The 22,284-nt window shown below is 44.0% G+C and overlaps 1 protein-coding gene across 4 annotated transcripts in view; it reads left to right on the top strand.

Annotated features, from left to right (window-relative positions):
• The window catches only part of Aff1 (ALF transcription elongation factor 1), a 160,075-nt gene that overhangs the window by 100,896 nt on the left and 36,895 nt on the right, over window positions 1-22,284 (top strand). For all 4 annotated transcript variants that reach the window (XM_076926335.1, XM_076926336.1, XM_076926337.1 and 1 more), the window contains 4 exons: window positions 17,139-17,183; window positions 19,510-19,596; window positions 20,821-20,857; window positions 22,165-22,216. In XM_076926335.1, the coding sequence (XP_076782450.1) occupies window positions 17,139-17,183; window positions 19,510-19,596; window positions 20,821-20,857; window positions 22,165-22,216 (221 nt within the window). The remainder of the gene's footprint in view (window positions 1-17,138; window positions 17,184-19,509; window positions 19,597-20,820; window positions 20,858-22,164; window positions 22,217-22,284) is intronic.

The raw sequence follows: 22,284 nt of genomic DNA, 5'->3' as shown, positions 1-22,284 counted from the left end.
GTAGATTCTTTTTCCTGGGTATAAGCCAACCACACAGGTTGGAACATTTACTCATCTCCTCCAACCACAAAGGTATCATTAGTTGGTGTCCTAGAAACTTGGGATTGTTGACCCTGAACATGCTTTCCTGCAGCCTGGGCTTAATTTTCTAGTAAGACTAATGATCTCACCTTAAAGGTGATGTAGGAGCCAGATCCTTTTTCTCCGTTCCTGGTGAATCAGTTGCTAAGGGGACACACTGGTGCATGGTTCATGATATGAGCCATGGAACCTGTAGTTCCCAGACTCATCCCACACAGGCCATGCAGTGACTGTTGGCACTGTGGCTTGGTTCGTGTTTCTGGTGGTCTGTCAGTTTGTATGTGCCAGCCTACCAAAGTCACACAGACCATGGCAGAGATTAGAGTAATCATTCAGCAAGGTTGTCTTATGTTCCACCCCCTGGCCAAGGGCCTTTCAGAAATACTTTGGATGAAATGAGGAATGTGCTATATAATGTCTCTGTGGTTAGTTAATAAGAGATTCTTCAATGTGAATACATCTCTCTTCTAATACCTTTTTATATTGCCTTTCTGTAAGAGAAGGAGGGATAGGAGCTAACTGTGGGATACACTGCCCCATTAAGGAGTACTCTATGGAATAGTGTACTAAGTTGCTAACCTCTAAAAAGTAGTATTCTCCACTTCAAAGTCTTTAATTTTACTGTTTTCACTAAACATTGGAAACATCGAATTCCTAACAAAACAGTAATTGACTCTTTTTTAAAATGATTTATTTATTTTATGTATATGAGTACACTGTCACTGTCTTCAGACACACCAGAAGAGGGCAGCAGATCCCATTACAGATGGTTGTGAGCCACCATGTGGTTGCTGGGGATTGAACTCAGGACTCTGGAAGAGCAGTCAGTGCTCGTAACTACTGAGCCATTTCTCCCATGCCAGCAATTGACTCTTAAGAGTATACTCTTAAGAGTCTAGTGTCCTTGCTGTGTAGACCATACGAGGTCCAGCACTGCTCGTCCCAATAGCTTAAAGCTGTAATCTCAGCAGCTGAGCCTAAGGTAGGAGGGTGGCTGAGTCTGTGACCAGTATGTGCTACAAAGTGAAAACCGGTCCCAACAGCAGGCTGGAGGGGGCCCTTGCTGCCTGCTGCCTCCTTCCCATCCCAGCCCTGGAGCTCTTGGCCAGCAGACTTTTTTTCTCCCTTTCCTTGTGCAATTTATGACTTGAAGGATGTTTTTAGTCATTCCCACTCCCAAGTTTTTAGGGTTTATCAGCACTCACTGGGTGGACAGCACCCATCCTGCTTCCTTCCTCCTTATCCCCTAGAGCACCGGATCCCACCCTCCAAAGTTACGACATTTCTTCCTCCACCCAAGTTAATTCAGAGCTTATTAGTAGCATGTTGAGGACACGTGTTCATGATGGTGTCCTCAGAGATACAGAAATGGTGGCTGCATAGAGGCGGTTTTGTGGGGCGGTGGGGAAGCTGAGTGGGGGGGGAGGAAAGTGGGGTGTCAATGTAGTGCCACAGGGCCACGTGATGTGCACCTCTAGTCCTCTCTTCTGAAAGGCAGACACAGGTAGATTCTGTGATGTTGAGGATTTCAGAGATCAACATATCTAGTTCTAGGCCGGCTAAGGCTACATAGTGAGACAAGACTCTGTCATCCCCCCATTTCTACCACCCCCCAAAGGCCTGTGTCTCATTGGGGATGTATTCTGTAGGCACATGCTCATGTTCTTTCAGTCAGCGAGCTTATCTAATACTTGGTCCCTGGTAGAGCCGGGGCTAGAGGCTAGCATGGACTCGTGCTCATCAACAGTAGTGTATGTAGACAGATTTTAAGATGACTTTGACATCTGAGATTTCCAAGACTCTTCCAATTTGAAGAATCTGCTCATGTTTTTCCTACAGAATATGGTGAGGAGCATAATGATGGCAGTTCTATCTGCATCCATCAGGTATCAGGTGAGGGTCCTAATGAGGAGATCCTAGCGTGTTCAATTCATGTATGTGTTTTAAGTGACATGGCCTGTAGTCGAGGACCTTTTGCTTGGGTGCAGGGAACATGACCTCAGCTTCTATCTCTCTGTGTCTGGGAGACTTGAGTGTACATGGCTATCCTACCCTTTGTAGCCAGAACTTGATTTCAACAGAATTGTTTTGAAAACACTTGCCCATAATATATGAAGATTGATTGGCTCAAGGTAAAGAGGAAGTTGCAGCCTGATTTGTTTAAACTAGGAACGAAAATGTTCACATGCCAAGAGTTTGAACTCGAAGAGCACAGTTCCGTTCCTAGCAGGCTTTTTAGTTTTTATAACCTGTATTTTCAGTGTGTCCATTAGTGTAAAGTTAAATGAAGAATTAGGACATTTCATCTACACGTTATTTTTAGATGGATTTGTCTTATAAATGTGGTTACAGGACTGTGAGGAACTTGTGTAATGATAACCTCAGCAAATGCTAAGATGACTGAGAGATTAAGTATCAGTTACTTAGATGACAGGATTATCTTGAAATCTATAATATTAGATTGATTTTTTTTTTTTTTTTTTTTTTGGTAATTGTGTTCTTGAAGTTTGAGTGTGGTATGAATATCACCATTCGGTGAGCTAGAGGTGTATAGCTCAGTAGTAAAGCACTTGCTTACCATTCAGAAGGCCTTAGCTTTGACCTCCAGTTCAGAAGTAAGGAGAAAGAGGAGAGGAGGGAAGGAAATCAGGACATTTACTCTAGGACCTGGCTCTTTATCTCACTGGTGGTTCCTGCATGCGCATAATGCCACAGGACAGAATTTGTTCTAAAGGAAATTGTTAACCCGATGAGATTTTTATTTCAGACACAACCTCAGGTGTAATCGTGCATGCACACTAGTTATTAGGTGGAGTTTAATAGGAGCTCCCATTGGTGGCTTAAATATTTTTTTATGTGCCATCAGCTGCTGTAAAACCCACTGATCTTTCTCCCATCCTTGTAAGCAGAACAAAGAGCAAGCCATTTTGGACGCTTGGTTTTTTTGGGAGCAAGGGAGGAGGGGCGGGTGAAGCTGGATGCTTTTAAACTTTGCACATGGTGCTTTGCATGAGTCAAAATTGCCAAAGGGACAGATGTTGCCAATTTCAAATGTACAGGGGGAAGGCAAACATTGCTAAGCAACGCTGTACTTGAGAGAGCGTTTTTTTTTAGGAGCAGAGCCAGGGGAGTTGTGCCTGGGAGCACTCCTGCTTCTTATGGCTCTGTACCAGGGAAGACATGCAAAGTTCTTCCCTGTCTGGGCGGCCATTGCAGCCGCCGCACCAACGGCAGCCAGCGGCTTAGTGGCATTGAGCAGGGCTGACAGGTCAGGTGTTGAGACAGGAAAGCTTTTTTACCATGTAGGAAGGCATTAAGACATTCTCGGGGAGGTAAGTGCCCCACTGCCCTGCAGTAAGTATCCAGCCAGAGGTTCAAGTGGGGAAGACCAGAAGGTAGAGGCAGAGTCTGGAGTAAGGAAGATCAGAGCTAGGTCTGAACAGAAATGTGTGTTTTGACTGTTTTCCCTCCTTTTTTCCTGAATCAATCAGTGCAATCTGGTTTAGTCTGTTGTGTGCATGACTGTGACACGTAAATAAGCCTCCAGCTACAGGCATGCTGTGCCCCCAGTCTTTCCCTTTGTGTACATCTGATAGGTAACAGCTTTCTTGGTGGTTTTTTTGAAACCTGCCACAGGAGACTCGGGCTACCTCCTGAGAAATGTGTGCCTGTTTGTTTGGAGGTGGAGCCTTCCTTTCTTCCTCATAAAATACAAATAGTGAAGATAGAGAATGTATACATTTTATATTTTATAGTTTTATCTTTGTAGCAAGCGCAGACTTTTTATTGTGTGTTTTGAAACATTGTCTCCCTATGTAGCTTAGGTAGCCTTGAACATTCTCCTGCCACTGCTTCCTGACTTTTGGGCCTATAGGATTATACCACCATGCCTGACTCCGTGTATATTGATAATATCTTTAATGGCAATTAAAAGCATAAATGGTTGGTAATTCCCATAGCTAATGATTTTTTTCCTGTATCTTTCAAACACTGGTCCTAAATAGTTTGACAAATGCTGAGAAGAGAGATTGAAGCTATTGATATTTAAAAGCCAAAACATGTGTCACCCTTTAAAGATCTCAGTGCTTTGGTTTTCTGTAGGCATATTGAATTCGAGTCTAGTTTAGACCGTAACGTGTGTGTGTGTGTGTGTGTGTGTGTGTGTTGTGTGTGTGTGCATGTGCATCCACATATGAGTGCATGTGCCCACAGAAACCAGAAGTATTAGATCCTCCTGGAACAAGAGTCCTCTGCATTTGTGAGTCTCTTTATATGGGTGCTGGACTAGAACTCAGGTCCTCTACAGTAACATTATGTACTTTTTTGTATTTGGTTTTTTGTTTGTTTGTTTTGTTTTTCGAGAAAGGGTTTCCGTGTGTAGTATTGACTGTCCCGGAACTCACTCTGTAGACAAGGTTGACATCAAGCTCAGAGATCCACCTGCCTCTGTCCTCCTCAGTGCTACGATTAGAGGCATGGGCCACCATCAGGCACTTTCTTGATTTTTAAATACTGTGTTCTAGCTATTTCATTCTATCTACAAAAAGTCTGTGGAGAAACTACCTTCATCCCCCAACTAACTGTTGGATGTGGAGATGACCAAGGTTAACTAAAAGGCTTACTTGCTCAGGAGCCAATCTGAAGTTACACACCTGCATTGTTCTAGTGTCCTATGCGAGAGCCTTCTAGTTGGATGCATGGTGCTTGTTACAATAAATCAATTAAAGAAGTTCAGGTTGAAAGGACCTCAGCAGGGCTTTTAACTATTACCGGTCCCAGTTCGGCCTGCAGCTGCTGGTGTAATTACCATGTCAGGAAGGAAGTGGGTACACCCAGCACTGTTTCCCCACGGGCTGTGTGCCAGGTGTCTGGAATTATCAGGAAGGCCGCTGTTGGGTCAGGTATAACTGAGGGGCAGTTCATCTTCGAAAGGAGGTTATTTTTGTTTCACTGTGGCTGTGGTTTCTTGTTTCCTAGACTCTCTTTTCTCTGGATTCTGCATTGAGCATGGAAGGGATGGGTATAAACCCAAGAGGCAGAAAATGTAAGAATATTTTTAATTGAGATGAACGTGGCTGCCCATGTGTGCCCTTGAATAACACCAGGGTGGATTCCAGGTCAGCAGCTCTAGAAACCTGAGTTTGAGAGCCACGGGCCCAGTTTGTACATCCCATGGACAACAGGCAGAAGCAGCCGTGTGACAGATGTGAAAGAAAAGAGAGGTCTGAAAGGATTCAATGACTGCCTCATGTTTCCAAAACAGGGACAAAGCTCTTTTCTTGGCCTTTAAAACAATAGAGAATAGACTACAACCAGAAAGTATTAGCATACTTTGTAAGTAATATCTCCTTCTCATATATTAAGTGCTGGTTTAAAACACGTTATGTCTATTTGTTTTGAGACAGGGTCTTGCTGGGTAGCCAAGGGCAATATTGAACTTTTGGGAATTCCCCTGCATTAAATTCCACACCTGGCCTTTACCTGGCTCCTGTATTTATTAAGTACTATTGAGGAACTTTATTCAGGTATGTTTTCATATACATATTAGATATATGAAAATACATAATATAAAATATAGTAACTATATTTTTATTTTTGATTTGTCGGTGACTATCAGGTGACCTTGGCAGAAATCTTAGGTAGTTTCTCTATCCTTCCAGAACAAATTTATATACAAAGATTTTTTTTTTCTGTAATTCTAAATCTAAATCCCTCTCTCGTTTCTTCTTATCTATGTGTCTTCCAGAGAGGGAGGGGTCTGCTGTGGAATCCAGGCCATGGGTTTAGCTGGGAGACACAGGCTCACATCACTCCATCTACCTGAGCATGGTTTTAAACAGGCCATAGAATAGCAATAATATATTTTTAGGTTTAAATAAATAAATGATTTATAACCACCTATAATTTTTTTTTTTTTTTTTGGTTTTGGTTTTGGTTTTTCCAGACAGGGTTTCTCCGTAGCACTGGCTGTCCTGGAACTCACTCTGTAGACCATGCTGGCCTCAAACTCAGAAATCCGCCTGCCTCTGCCTCCCAAGGCTGGGATTAAAGGCATGCGCCACCACTGCCCAGCCACCTATAATATTCTTATAGCCTTTGATGTTGGAGACTGAACCCAGGGCCTTAGGCAGGTGCATGATGATAAATAAGTAATACTTTCCCAAGGTGATTTTCCCATCCCATGGAAATTCATTTGTTTCTTGTTAACTGTGTGGAAATCAAAGCTGTCTCTTCCTGCTGCCTCCTGTGTTGGTTACAGTGCCCATGTCCTCATGGGAGTTTGAAGCTGTTTGTTTCCTCACAGGCATTGTAACTCCGGCCTACTGCTGCAGGACTGGCCTTGCCTTTCCTTTCTGGTCCCCATTGGATTCTCGTTTTTTGTTTTTGAAGATAATCAATGCCAGGAGACAGACAAGCCACACCAAGCCTGGAGGAGACACTGTGATTACCTCGTAGTAAACCTGGGATAAAACCTTCCGCCCTTCCTGCCTGACAAGGCATGGATTAAATGGCTTGTCTCATGCCTATGACTTCAGTGTCTTTTGGCCTCATCCTGGGTGGAAAGCCTCACCCACTCCCTTTCGTTTGGATGCCTCTGTAACCTCAACTTATGCTTAGGTATTTAAAAAAGAGAAAAAAAAAAAGTCTAAGTACCCATGAAACATGGAATTAGACATGGTTTCCAAACGCTGTATGCCACTTATGAAATGTGACAGACAAGAACACTTTGAGAGTAGGCTTAAGTCTCTGTAAACATCCTGCGATTGACAGGGTAATATAGTACTGTTGTTTCAGATCAGAACTGTATGTTAATATGATCTGTAAGAGACATGAGCAGCAGAGAGACAGAATGTGCATGTGTGTGCGTACACGCCCATGTCCATGGGCAGGATCGAGGCAGTGCAAAGCACACAGGGACATCATACACCACCACGGTTTCATACCCTCCTTGCAGCGATACATTCTGCTGGAAGAGGTACTCATATTTGCACAGTTGATGTTCACACTCAAAGCAACCTCTCTCACATACGTGCGTTATGAAGGCATGTCAGTAAGTAGCATTGGGTTTTGGAAGAAGAAATAGATACTTTAGGCCATATGAAAGAACTTCCTTCCTTCCTTCCTTCCTTCCTTCCTTCCTTCCTTCCTTCCCCTCCCTCCCTCCCTCCCTCCCTCCCTCCCTCCCTCCCTCCCTCCCTCTTTCTTTCTTTCTTTCTTTCTTTCTTTCTTTCTTTCTTTCTTTCTTTCTTTCTTTTTTTCTCATCACTACAATGGGATGTCTAGACATTTTTTTGTGGTGTTTTAGTTTTTTTTTTCTCACCCTTTTGTGTCTACTTAGCCATTCTCACTAAATCATTCATGGTTTATACCCACAATGGGCTTCACAAGGCCTCATGTGATCTTTCATCAAACCCAACGTTTCAGAGGCTAACCCCACTGGGGATTTCAGCTCCCCACAACATGTGGCTAATGGTGATAGTTCAGTCAGTCAGGAAGCTGGAATCTTTAGACATGCTCTCAAATAGTGGGGTGGTGATATTCCTCTTGTATGGTTGGATCATTTTTCATCTAGGTCCATCACTTCTAAGTGAACTTAAACACAACTTCTTAGATGTTATGTAAGTTAATTGCTGAGTTGGTATACACACATCAACACTAGTGAGTCCTTTCATTTGGCTACAATGCATCTTGCAAATGCTACCAAAAATGTAGGAGTTCCAAATCTGGAGAGAAAGAAATGAAAAGCCAGAATTCAGGGACAGCGGCCTTTTTGCTGCTGCCTCGTGTCGTTAGCGTATTTGTGTTGAGTGAATGTTTTATAATTCTACATGGAGAAAATAGCTATTCATTAATTTGTTCTTATTTATGAATTAAGATCGCAAGAATAAGAACCCCAAGTTTCAGAATTACCAATGCTGTCGTCCCTCAACAGCTCTAAATGGCATTTCGAGAATGGAATAATTTGATTAATTCAGATTGTGATTTTTTTTTTCAACATTTTTATGTGTTTTAGTAAAACTGAACTGTCTTGATGACACAAATTGAAACAAGTGGCTTCAGTTGTGTGGTCAAATGACTCCCAGGGAAGGAATATGAAATTGTCTAGTCTCTCTTAAAGGTCTTTGAAAGCTACTACCGCCTGTAAGAGTTTGTAAGTTTTAGGTTTTTTACCTCTTTCTCATCTTTAGTCCATTTTTGTTTTAGTTGGTGAAATTCAGAAGGACATTTTGTTTGTGGCTGAAAAGACAGTTTACCTAAAAGTGTATTTTAAACTGATAGAGATAACGGCTTCGTTTCCCACATGAAGTGGGGTGCCTGTGTGCACAGACCGTGGGCATTCTCTCTATGTGTGTAGCTTGTGGGATCTTTGGAACTCCTGTCTCACCAAGATGTCTACACCCTTCCTTTACCCCAGACAAGCATGCTGCTTAGAGGAGACAGCTGAGAAACACCATCGTCAGAATTCGGGGCTGAAAGTGGTTGGGTTCTGGGAGAGCAAACTCTTCAGAGAAGAGCAGCAATGCTTGTTTTCTCCTCTTTCAGATTCTCCCCCCTTCTTAGGTTTTGTTGGGAAGTAAATAAGATTGAGTGACCGGCAGGCTATTCTTTATTTTGTGTTGCTGTGTAGTTAAATGGCCTGGGGCCTCCTGGGAGCTGGGACTGTAGACATGAGCCACTGTGTGTGTGTTTTTATCATATTGATAATCTTTTATGTATCTTCCTCCTGAAAACCTGTTTGGAAAACCAGAGATTTCTTCAAACACCATATAGTTAAATGTGTGCTAGCTTCTGTGCCTGGCATGCTGTCCGGTGCTAAGAAGAGGTGTTTAGGGACATGAAGGATCACCTGTGGCACTTGTCACAAGTGATCGGGTCTGGGGATGTAGCTCGGCAGTTGAATGGCTGCTTTAGCGTGCTTCAGCCCCTAGCACCCAGAATGTGAAACAACAACCCGTAACAACAAAAAAGGAAACTTCCCACTATTTAGGGGGCAATGAGATGGCTCACTGAGCAAATGCCCCGGCCACCAAGCCTGATGACTCCAGTTCATACCTAGGGACCCGCATCATGGAAGAACCTACACCTACAAATCTTCCCCTAACACTGTGATATGTATGCAACCAGCTACATGAATAGTGTGTTTTTTTTTTAATTTTTGTTTGCTTTGTTTTTGTTTTGTTTTTGAGATAGAGTTTCTTTGTGTAGCTCTGGCTATTCTGGAAGTCACTCTGTAAACCAGGCTGCCCGGAAACTGCTTCTGCCTCCCGAGTGCTGGGATTAAAGGTGTGCACCACCACCCCTTGCTAAAATATGCTTTTAAAATGATGTGTGTATTGGTGTCTCTGCACCTAGTATGTCCATGGAGGCCAGAGAGGGGTGTGTGTGTATGTGTGTTGTGGTTACTGTTTTAATTTGGCCTGTAAGAACTCCCATACATCTATTCAGGAACAAACAAAACAAAACAAAAAAAAAAAACCTTAAAGTTTGGGGTATGGAAGTTGACATAAAGACAATCGCACAGAGACTGTGGAACTGTAACGCCTGTACCTTTATGTGTTTTCTGGCTGAAGCAGGCACACCCAGGCAGTGTGAGCCTTTTCTTTGAGCCAAGTTAGCCGTGTAGGAGATTTACTGCTTATTCACGGAACACAATTATCATTATGTGAAGCCTTGTTCAGTCAGGCCTTTCGGTCTCCGTCTCTAATCTCTCTCAGAAGTGATGATTATGGTATCCTCCTGTAATTGCATGCGTTTATATGTATGGCAGACTTTAACGTGCATTGTCTTATTTCCCATATCACAGTCATTCCAGGCTTTGTGTATTTCATGTATATTCATTCAGTACTTATTTATAATTTGTTCATCTATTTTGTGTGTGCCACTGCATGAGCATGTGTGTGTGCGCACGTGCACGCACATGTGTACCTTCACATGTACAAATGCATGAGCATGTTTGAGAGAGAGTAAGCATGTGCCATGGGGCATATGTCAGGAGACAGCCTCTACTTTGTTTAACATAGGATCTCTCTGTCTCCCCCCCTCCCCCATGTATGCCAGGCTAGCCAGCCCTCAGGCTTCTGGGGATTTGCTTGTCTCTGCCCCTGTCTTGTCTCAGGAGCAGTAGCCCTGTGTGTTGTCACTGTGTCAGCCTTCGGTGGGTTCTTACTCAATGCCCAGTTGAGGTCCTTACTCAAGAGGCAAGCTCCTCTGTCCCTCGTTCAGTACTTAAGTGCTAAAAAGAGAAAGAGAGCTAAGAATTGTCTTTCTCTCAAGCAAAGATTTTTCTAGTTTCATTAGAACAGGCCCAGGCTCTGATGCGCATGCCTCCAGCCCACTCTGGGAAGCTGGCTGCTGATCGGGATGCCTGCTGTGTGGTGAGTGGAGATGGCTGAGGATTGCTGCTGACAGACTTCATACAGAGAGGGAGGAGCACAGCCTTAGAGGAAGGGCAATAAAAGGCCAGGAGCTGGAAACAGGTGGTGGACTTTGTTAAGTTTTTAATTTCAATCTAATGTTCGTTTGTTGGTTTGGTTTTCTGTTTTGTTATATTTGTTTGTTTAGCCATATTCTAATCACTAAACACATGGTCTAGTCTCTGACACTTTCACTTATGCAAATGCTGACAAATGCAAATGCATCTTATTTTTCTTTTTGCTTCATATAGTTAGGGTGTTACCTCATTGGTAATGTCCTTTGTATCAGTAATTCCTATATATAATGTTAGATATTCGTATCAGTATATATATCTTTGTCCTTTATCATAGTTGCATAATATTTCTTTATGTGTACTGTAGTTTTTTTTTTAAAACAAATTATTATATTGGAATTATGTAGAACAAACCAACAGAAACAAAAGAACCCAAGAAAAGGCACAAAAATCAGAGACCCATGTGTTAACATACTCGGGAATCCGTATTATGGCATCCACAGAAGACCCAGTCCCACCTCTTGCAGCCCCTATGCGTGCTGCCGAGGTATCTGAGTTCATCTGAGCTTTGCTCAGTTGATTTAGAGGGCCTTTCCCCCCCTGGCTCTTACACTCCTCCTCCTCTTCAGTGGAGTTCCCTGAGCCCTGAGGAGATGGATTTGATGGAGACATCCCATTTAGGGCTTGTTGTTCAAAGGTCTCTCAGTCAGGAGCAAAAAATCTAAGTAGCTGTACTTCTAAATGTGGCATATTATAATAGTAATGCTAAGGAGATTTTTTAAATCTTTGTTTTTTATTGACTTTTCCAGAAAAATAAGGCCAAGAAGTAAATTGGATCCAAGTTAAAGATTTTTTTTTTTGTTGAGATGATCTCTATTCAAATATATATTATATACTGTAGTTTCATTAGTCAGGTAGAGATTTCAAGTGTTTCTAGTATCCCACTGTTTGCAGACTGATCTGAAACCTTGTAAACATGTTGTTTGGAACACATCTGTGCTATAGTTCAAAGGATACATGTAACTAGAATTTTGTAGCTTGGCCGGCTGGGGAAGTGGCTCTGGGGTAAAATCCTTAATATGTAACTATGAAGCCCTGAGTTCCGACCACCAGAACTCATGTAAAAGCTGGATAGTATGTGCATGGGACTGCAGCTTGGGGACAGAGGGGGCAGAGACAGGCAGATACCAGGGGTTGCCTCACTAGTCAGCCTAGTCGAACTACAAGCACCAGGTGTAGTGAGAGTCCCTGCCTCAACATATGGTGGAGAGCAATAGAGAAGGCACCCACATCAGCCTCCGGCCTTCAATGCTCATGCGCAGGAGAGCGCACAGCTTCTCTTCCTATTATTTCTTACCTTCCAGCCCCCTTCATGGGCACCATTGCCAAAGTGATGCTAGGGTTTTGAACTCTGTTCTTCTGCCTGTGACCCTTTCATCTGTCCCATAGGTGAGGTCTTGTAAGTCTTTTGGCTTGTTGCTGATCCAGTCTGGCACTTTTTTTTTTTTTTAATTCAGCATTTTCAGTGTTTCTAAGGAGAAATAGAGACAGATGTTTCCCACACTCCAGCATATACCTGTTCCTATATCATTAGATGTGCATGCTTGGTGTGCCTCTCTTTGGAGAGGCCAGAACAGGGCCGGCTCCCCTGCATATGGGTTCTGGGGATTCCTATCTAGGTCCTCTACAAAAGCAGCATGTGCTTTTAAAGCAACAAGTTATATCTCCAACCCCAGAACTGAGAATTCTATGTTTGAAGAATGGAAAGTCTAACAAATGTTGTTAGTGGCATTTACATAGCTGGTAGTCTTTGGCCAGGTAGGCGTGGGGCTGCCCTCTGCTTTCCTAGAACTTGTAACCTAGAAGAAGCAGAGGAGGTAAGGGATGGTGACATGGACACCATGCAGACACCTGCAGGCTATGTCTCTGGGAGTGGTCTCAGGAACAGTGAGGCAAAAGGGCAGCGGCAGCAGGGTGTGTTTTCACCGTGTTTTCACCGCCCCCTGAGCAGGAGGAGGGAAGTGGAAGAGAGTTTCAGGCAGGGGGACAAGATACACTCAACTCACTGAGCCAGTGATGTAGGGAGGCAGCAGATAGCAGTCCAGGAGGCGGTGTATTTGAAGAAGAGTTTCTTAAGAGAATTGGTTACAAATTCTTTTGAAGCAGTCACATTATTAAAATAATACTTTGCTTTTTCGTGTTGGCACTGGGCATTCCCTTGTGTTGATTCCTTTTGTCAGCTTTTACATTCCTATGGCAGTGCACTTGACTTCACACTGCTCCTGTGAGGTGGTCAGATGTGGTAATATTCTCCCTTATCACCATAAGGAAATAGTCCCAACAGGTTTAATTGTATCCCAGATCACAGAGCAAGTCCCCAGCGAACCTACCCCAGAGAAGCTGGGATCTGGCTCCGTCTTCAGTATCCAACCTTGTGGCCCCCATTTCCTGGTAAGCCTTCATGAAAATAGCATTGTTGTAAAAGCTCTGTTCTATTGAAACTTGAGCTGGGCAGAAGCTGCCAGGCTTGGTGGCAAAGTGTCTCTTGTGTTCAGTTCTTTCAGTAGACCTTTGCAAGGGGCTCCTTAGTTTGGTGTCAGTGCCGAGCGTCATTCTCAGGAGGTTCAGCATTCTGCTACTTGTGCTCTGGAGAATATGGGTGACCAGCAGCGAAAGTCGTGAAGTGTTAAGTCCTTAACAAATGGTTTTGGTCATAGAACAGAAACCTGCTCTTCCTCAAATGCTGGCGTGTCTGTCTCAGGCACAGGCAGTCTTTGGGAAGCCAGTTCAACAGGCTCTTGAAGCTTGGCTCAGGCATTTCAGAGCTTTTGTGCGACCTTGCATGACACAGTTTTAGCCTGCCTGTTGTAAAAACTGCCTGCCGCAGTGGTTGGTATGAGAATGAAACTGGATACCATGCTCTACTCCCTGAGACATTTTAATTGATCTAAAGGCTTTCAGAATAGGGATGTCCACCTCTGGGTCGATGGGTGCAGAGCGGAACAACTTTCTCCATGCCAAGCTAGTGATCGATTTCATAATCAATGGTATCAATTTGAGGAAATAATAGTATGTAAAGAGATTAATGCAGTGCCAAGTATAACCTGAGTTCAGTAAGTAGCTTCTGTGTTCTCTGCTTAGTTGAGTAGGGTTATTGTTCTAGTGTTACAGCCTTGCCCCAGTGGGAAGTCACCTTGCTGGAACCTTGTTCTCTATACAGATTGCCTTGTGACATGACACCTGAGCTATAGCAATGGTGAACTACCTACTCCAGGAACACAGACACCAAGTATGGAGGCAGCACTGAAGTCTGGGGGTTAGTCAGCCTGCACATCCTTAGGAGACCCCCGGCTCCTCTGGACCAATTATTGATTTTTGCTGTTGTATTTTATAATCTAGTGTTTCAGAAGGAAGCTTTTTATAAATCTACCATTGAGTCTCAGCTTCTTAGCCAGGACTGATAGTTACAGGGAGAGCCTGGCTCTGCTCTGCAGGAGTGACAGTACCTAATCTGAGCTCCACGGGGGGTGGGGGGTGGGGGGTGGGGGGTGGGAGTGGGATGTGGCTTTTAAGAGCAGGGTTAGCACACAGGTCTTCTGAGAATCTTCTTCCTTCTTGGAAGTTTCCTTTCAGCAGTGGACTTGGAGATAATGAGCTGCACTTTATTGCACAAGGTAGCCTGTCCTTACTACAGAAAGATGTATAGTTCTCTGACTTGCTTTTAATTTGGGGGGAGAGAAGAGATTAGAATTATTAGAACATTGATAGACTTGAGCTACACTGACTCTCATAGCTTCTTTTTTGTTTTACATTTATTACTTAGGGGAGAGTGTGGTGTATGTGTGTGCAGGTGCGCATGTTTGGTATATGTGTGTGTGTGTGTGTGTGCAGGTGCATATGCATGGTGTATGTGTGTGCACTGCATATGCATGGTGTATGTGTCTATGCACACATATGTATGCATGGTGTACTTGTGTGTGCAGGTGCACATGTATGTTGTATGTGTGTGTGCAGTGCACATGTTTGTGTGCAGGTGAGTATGCATGGTGTATGTGTGCACTGCATATGCATGGTGTATGTGTACGTGTGCGTATGTATGGTGTATGTGCACGAGGCACAGCACAAATGTAGAGGCCAAAGGAAGACTGTGAAGTTCTCTCCTACCACTTGTGGGTACGGACCTCATCATCAGGCTTTGGTATCTCTACCCACCGAGTCACCTCACCAGCCCTTTTAATATAGGTTCAGAAGTAGCCAGGTGCACATAGGTGGGTTGGGGACAGAGGGGATGAACACTAACTAACACCGCAGCAGTTCGTGGTATGTGTGGATGAGGATGTGGGCAGGAGAAAGCACCAGGAATCATGCTATCCCTGGGAAACCAGAATAAGGGGATGTGAGGATTGCTTTCAGCACTTTGTGAGCATGAAGTCACCTTTAAGGAGGATACACCTCGGAGGCTCGCTTTGCACCGCATTCTGATTTTGGAAAGAATCGGTCAGCTCTTTGGTTGATCCTCAGCAGAGCATGCTTTATGATTTCCATTGACTGCCAGCTGCTTCTTGGGCATTCCCCATCTTAGCCCCAGGCAAGAGGCGGAACTATAGTTCATAGACATGAGAGTCCCAGTCTCTGTTGATCACTTGTACTACTGAGGATGATGATGATGATGTCAGTCATGGAAGCCAGTGTATATTCATATTTTATGTCCAGGTGAAAACAGCCTCTTTTTTCCCTTTTTCTTCTCTCCTTTTGTTTCTGACATTTATGCTAAAATGTGACACTACCATTTGGTCCAGGGTTTGTTTTTTTTTTTTTTTTTTTTTTTTTTTTTTTTTTTTTTTTTTTTCTTTCATCTTTTAATGGATTTTGGAAACTAAAAGCTAGTTTGACACGCAGAATGTCTGAGGAGAAACTGGACAGATGCAGTGAAGTAGGAATTTCTTTAACCCTCTCTGGCTGCACCTTCTTTGCCATAACTCATAAATAACAAGCTCCAAAAATGTCCCCAGGTCATCAGGCTATTTAGTGAACACATAGTGAGGCAGGTCACTTTCATCTGTATCTTGATATGGCTGTTAGACTCATTCACAACCTAGTGCAGATTTTATACTCTGTTTTCTTTTGATTGTTCCTAAGTTGGAAGGAGACGAAAAGGTGGCTAGCAAACCCTCGGTTATGAATTAGCAAGCAGTGTTATAGGATAGGACAGTCTTCAGTTGTAGCTGACTACAGGGGAAAGGTTGCTTTGTACCTGCCTGCTGTCTCTGGGGTGGTGCTCTCTCTAGCCCAGGCATCACCTGCTGTTTCACAGTGGCAGCAGAGAAATGAAGGGCACAGGGTGTGTGGCACTTGCTGTGTGTACAGGGGCTCAGGAGTGACACAGAACAGAAGGGACTGTTCCACTGGAAATGGTAGATTTGTGGGCTGTGAAAATTGTTTTAGATTTAACATTTTTTTTTCTTTTGTGCTTAAAAGTACATACTGACTGTAAACTGGTGTTTCCCCAGAGCTGTCTGTAATGGCAAATCTTGCAGTAGCTGTTGCATCTGATGCTTTCTGTCCAGCTAGAGATAAGGTGGAGGCATATGCAGTCGATCTTGGCTCCAGGTTGCTCCATCTCATCACTCCCTGTGTTGTCCTTTGTGCACATAAAGGCTTGTGCATGTGGGTATGCACACACATTCATGTGCACGTTTGTTCTCACATGTGCTTTTAGAAAGTAAAAATTCCAATGGAAGTGAGATAGGACTCAGTTTTAATTTAAAACAAATATTTACAGGCTGGAGAGATGACTCAGCATTTATGAGTTCATGCTGCTCTTCCAGAAGACCTGTTTGATTCATACCACCTTACCATGCAGCGTACAACCCAGTGTGTAACTCCAGCTTCGGGGATTGTGACCTGACATCCTCCTCTGGCTTCTGGGAGTACCTACACATATCACACACACACACACACACACACACACACACACACAGAGAGAGAGAGAGAGAGAGAGAAAGAGAGAGAGAGAGAGAGAGAGAGAGAAAGAGAGAGAGAGGGAGAGAGAGACAGAGACAGAGAGAGACAGAGACAGAGAGAGACAGACAGAGAGACAAGTTATAGAGAACTATAATGAAGAGCTGTTGTTGACTGGGCTTGACTGTGTTCTTTTACCTTGGGTTATCAGTGGATGTTGCTGTAAGGTCGCCAACTTAGTTACCCAATTATTTTTGCCTCTATTGCTGGTCCATTGGTGCCCTCTTAGATTTACTAATGCATTCCTCCCTTCTCCCCTCCTCTCTTTCCCTCTTCTTCCTTGTTGAAAAGGGCTTTGCACAAGCCAGGCTAGTGCTTTACTACTGCGCTATGTCCTCAACCCTCACTGTGTCTCCCCCCCCCCACCCCCTTCAAACTAACGGTCACATTGTGTTGAGTGTGGGTGAGCAGGTGTCTCCAGCTCCCTGCTCTTCCCCGAGATGAAGTTGGTGTTTCCTTCTTTCCACATCGCAGTTGCTATTGCCCCGGTAGTAAAGGGTGGGTCCTGAAACCAACCTACCTGTGCCGATCCACACCTGTACCTACCACTGCCATCAGTCCTGCTCGCAAGGTTTTTAATTTGAGCTCTCTCTTGTTTCCTTTGCAGCAGCCGTACTCCAATGAAGTCCATTGTGTTGAAGAGATTCTGAAGGTGAGTTGATAATTACTGTGTTGTTTGAAGATGAAGTTTACAGACTGCAAGAATTTGGATCAGTGTTTTATGAATTTCTCAAGCCCTGCTTTCCCATAAAGTCTGAGGATTGTGCTCATTTCCCAGAGAAGAAACACCTTCTATGGGTGCAGCATTAAATAGCCCTTTGTCTGTGTTCTTGCTTTTATACAGTGAAACTTGGTGCATATGCCCTCTTTAATGAGATCATGAACCCTGAAATGAGTGGAGGCCAGTGTGGTGGTGTATGCTTTAATCCGGTGCTCCACTGCAGAAGCAGGCAGGCAGATGATCTGTGTGTATCAGGCCAGCCATGGATACTCAGTGAGATCCTGTGTCAGACACACACACACACACACACACACACACACACGGAAATGAATGGTCATATTTAGACTTCCTCATTGGGTTGTTTTTGTTTGCTTGTTTATTTGATTGCTGTGAGCACCTTGTTGCTGTAAATGTATCATTATGTACACTATATCTTATAAATGAATCCTCGCACATACATTTCCCACCTGCTGCTATAAAGTATCCTTATGTACATTAGCCCCTGTAAATGTGCCCACACATACATTACCCACTTGCTCTGATTTTCTTGCTCTAGAATGATGTATTTCTTTAAAAAAAAAAAAAAAAAAACAAGACAAAATTAATCTTAGTAGTGGATTCTTCTCTTGAACTAAGAGCCTTACTTTCTCAAGCCAGAGAAGAGCACAAATTGTCATGTGACCCATTTTTTCTTTGATTCCTAGGAATTCAGAGCTTAATTTATTGCTTGTATTCAGCAATTGTAATAACCTGGAGGTGGTGTTTCCTGTGTGTTTCCTATTTTCTCTATGGCTTATGACTTGCTTCTGTTGGTCTTAATGATATTCTCGTATCTTTTATTGTAAAATTTGGTTGTCTTGAAGTTCTAGATCTATGGATTTTAATGCCAGGAGGCTGAAGCAGGGGAGTGTCTACACATCCCGCCTCTAAAAAAATCGCCCCTCCCTTATAAGTTGCTTTGTTTCTACTTGCTGTTTTTTTTCCCCTTAGGTATCTAAGCACTTACTTAAATTATCCCCAGAAAATAAGTGGTTAGAGCTTATATCTTAGTCAGAACTGAAGCCCAGAATTCAGGCCACTTATACTGGCTGACATTGATCCGGTTGGCAAAGCAGATGGTCTGTAGAAGATAAGTCTCAAGTACACTTTTAACAAGTAGTACTCAGATCCCACGTCAGAGGCTGGGGAGACAGCTCAGTGGTTAAGAGCTCATCAGTCATGCTGGCCCACATTCTTGCCTGTGGCTGTGACCCCTCATAGGGGCAGTAGGAAGGGACAGGGAGGTACTGCAATGTGTGCACCCATGTGCCACCTTGGGTTGTTGATGAGCTGGGATGACATTACTGAAAGGGATGAAGTGTGGTGTGCAGAGGAGGCCATGCAGTAGGAACAGCATCTGCCTCTGGGAACAGAGTTACATGCATTGTTAAGGACCCTTTGGAGCTAGCTGTGGTCATGTGACCTCTTTGCCTTAGCTTCCTGTGGGGCTTTGGCCAGTCATTTAGGTCTTCTTTTTAATTTGTAAAAAATAAGTTTCTTTATTTGTGAAACACTTATAACATTTTAGCTTTCTCTAGAAGTTTGTGTTTATATGCGTTTGTGTGTGCGCGTCCCTAAGTATTTAAGCAAAGCAACGTAGATACCATGATTGTGCTGAAAAGCATATTCATTTGTAAGTTTTAGAAACCTTGCCTTTAACTGTAAAAATAGGGAGTAATGATTAAAGTTTTGCCAGGGACAGTAAAGGGCCTGCTTCTGAAGCCTGCTGACCGTTCTGCCAGGGAAGGGTCAAATCTATTAGAACCCTCCCGAGCCGAGCAAGTGGCCTCAATGACTTGTTTGTTTAAGTCAAACAGGAAAGTTCTTCCTTTGAACTTCAATAATTCCCGGAAGTGCAGTGGAGAAGCTGGGGGCAGAATGTGCTGAACGGTGGCCTTCCCTGGCTCAGCCTTCTTATCACCGACTGCTGCTCCAGTGCCCAGAGCTGCCCAAGCCCTGCTGGCACCTGCTGGAGCGCTTGTGCACTGTGGCGTTTGTTCATGCTGGGCCCGTTCAGTTTCTGCTTCACTGTCCTTTAAGCTGCTTTCTGTCCGTTCAGCCTCCAGTCTAGCCTGGTGCAAGCGTTGCTCTGAAAATAAATGAAGTATCCGCTGAGATTTTCTGTGGATCACCAGCCCACTTTGCGATATTAAGTTCAAAACTAACTTGATGTTCCACTGATGTTTGCCGCCCTTTCCTTTTCCAAATCTCTTTCTAGGAAATGACCCACTCGTGGCCGCCTCCTCTGACTGCCATACACACGCCCAGTACAGCCGAGCCATCCAGGTTTCCTTTCCCTACAAAGGTAACTCCATAAACCATGACAGGCAGGATACCCAGAGTGGTGGGATGTGCAGGGGTACTGTGGGTACCATATCCTCCACAGTGGGACGACAGGCTGTTGTAGATCATTGCTCGCTGGAATCTTTGGAGACTGGGCTAAAAGTCACGGTTTAGCTTTTATGGTACTTCATAAGGCTTTCAGATACTTTATTCTCCTTCTCATGTTAGTAAGAATGTCTTAGACTTGTATGGGGCTCTATATTTTGCAGCATTCAGAACTTCATTCAGTTTCTCATTTGAGGGCTTATCCTCTAGAGATACAGGGAGAGGGAAACGAGAGATAGATTGACTACACATGCCTCTATATGAATGTGCACATATAAACTTGGCTTATCTCAAACTTCCTAAAGGTTGGTGAAGTGAACAGCTAACGCTAATGTTGGTTTCCATAACAACCAGGCTACTGACATGTGTTCGGTGATATCTTGAAACAGCTATCCTTTTCTTTTTGGCTTATACTTTAAAAATATTTTTTTCTGCTTTATTTCATGGGTATGGGTGTTTCACCTGCATGCATGACTTCGTGTGTATAGCACATATCTGCCATTCCTGTGCCCACAGAGGCCAGAGGAGGCTGATGGCTCCCCTGGTACTGGTATCATGTTGGTGCTGGTAAACTGATCTGTGGAAGAGCCATGACCCCTCCTAACCCTGAGCCATCTCTTCATTCCCCATGTATACTTTTAAATAACCTTCAGCCTGCATCCTGAGCACGGGGGAGGGGGGAGTCTGTCTGGCCCAACCAGGTACATTCATATTTCTAGGAACCCTTTCTGTGGGACTGTTTTCAGGAGCTCTACCTACAAACCCCAACTTTATGGTGGTTATTCCACCCCATTTATAACAATACTTTTATACAAAGGAGTTCCATTAATAACGGTTTTCAAGTAAAGCCTTAAGCCATGCAAATACAGCTTTGTAACACCAAAGGCAGAGTAGATTCTCAGAAAGGCTTGGAGCAAGTGTCTGTCTTGTCTGTGTGACTGATGGTTGGCTAGTGGGCCGAACGGTTTGCGTCATGTGGTGGCATGTGAGTGTAGCAGGCGGTGAGTAGACTGAGTGTTCCAGTCACCATCGCCACATTTTTCTCTAAATTTGAGTTTTATGAAACTGTCGCTTGCTGTAAAGCCTGTGTGGTGTTGCTGCTGTAAGACACAGGACTCTAATTGTGAACTTTTCTCCTTAGGATCCTCTGCACGTCAGTTCTGCAGCTCAAAGCCAAAGTAAGTGAACATCTACAGTTGTGTTTGTTTGCCTTACCGAACAAAGCTGTGTTCTTTTGTTGTTGTTTTGGAGTATATGAGTGTCTTGCCACTTATGTCTGTGCTTACACAACATGGCTGCCTAAAGATTGCCAGCTTGCAGCTTGGTCAGGATGACCTCTCATAGGAGTCCTGTGAATGCCTGGTTTTTGTAGCTCTAGATGGCTTGGCCACAGGACAGCAATGTGAAAGTGTGAGAACTGCTGCCACCATGAGGAGAGAGTGGGTAACTGCAAGTACAGAAGAGTTTAAGAGTAGCTCACCCATTGTTCGTTTCACACTCCCCATCCCCCAACCCCCAGACCCCATGTTCCTGTCCTGGACACACCAGCTGGCACATTGCCTTACTTTCAGTTGCCTTTAGGGTACATCAGGGCAGTTCTCGGGGATGAATCTCTCTGTGACACCCTGTGCTGCGTCCCTGAACTTTTTTTTTTTTTGTTTTTGTTTTTGTTTTTGTTTTTGTTTTTCGAGACAGGGTTTCTCTGTGTAGCCCTGGCTGTCCTGGATCTCACTCTGTAGACCAGGCTGGCCTCAAACTCAGAAATCCACCTGCCTCTGCCTCCCAAGTGCTGGGATTAAAGGCGTGCGCCACCACTGCCCGGCGTCCCTGAACTTTTTGTCCTGAATCTGGTTCTGTGAACCTGGCTCTCACTCCTGTTCCTGCTGGCTGCTGCACACTGCACACCCAACCTCACCTGGGACAGACCTGGGGCTTGACCTCCCTCCCCCCCCACACACATACACACAACCTGGGCTCTCCTTCTTCCTGAAGGTCTTCCTGTATTCACTCTGGTAGAATCCTACACGTTCTCTCTAATTCAACCATTGCAAGCCTGATGTGTACTTACCTCAGACTGCCCTAGTTTTTGGATGTTTGTGGGCCTCTTGCACATTTCTCAGGCAACTGCAAGCCAGATGTCTGTATACATATTGGTCTCTACCAGGTTGTCTATAAATAGCTGCTGAGTGAATGAATTAGGCCATGGGAGATTGACTCCAGGAGGGACGGGTGTGGGAGAGAGGCTCTGCAATCATGAATGGACCTGAGAGTCAAGCCAGGTGGGATTCAAGAACAGAATTGTCAAAGTAACTCTGGCTAAGAGTCCGTTGCTGCTGTTCTGTTTCCAGACAAGCATTCTCTTTCATGAGATCATAAATGCCTAGGCTTTGTCAGGTGCAGATTGGTAATGCCTGGGTAACAGGGAGAAGTAGAAAAGAAGGAAATGTGTTTCCACACTGTTCTGACTGTATCTTCCTCCCCACAGAACAATATGACACGCCTCCAAAACCCCACCCCAATCCCCAGCAAGGAACATCGTAAGTAAAAGAGGGAAAAACCAACCTTTATTTATTAAAATTTGAAAACATAGCATTTGAAATTTCCC

This window comes from Arvicanthis niloticus, chromosome 27, assembly GCF_011762505.2.
Source record: "Arvicanthis niloticus isolate mArvNil1 chromosome 27, mArvNil1.pat.X, whole genome shotgun sequence".
NCBI lineage: Eukaryota > Metazoa > Chordata > Mammalia > Rodentia > Muridae > Arvicanthis > Arvicanthis niloticus.
This window is presented reverse-complemented; position numbering and strand designations above follow the sequence as displayed.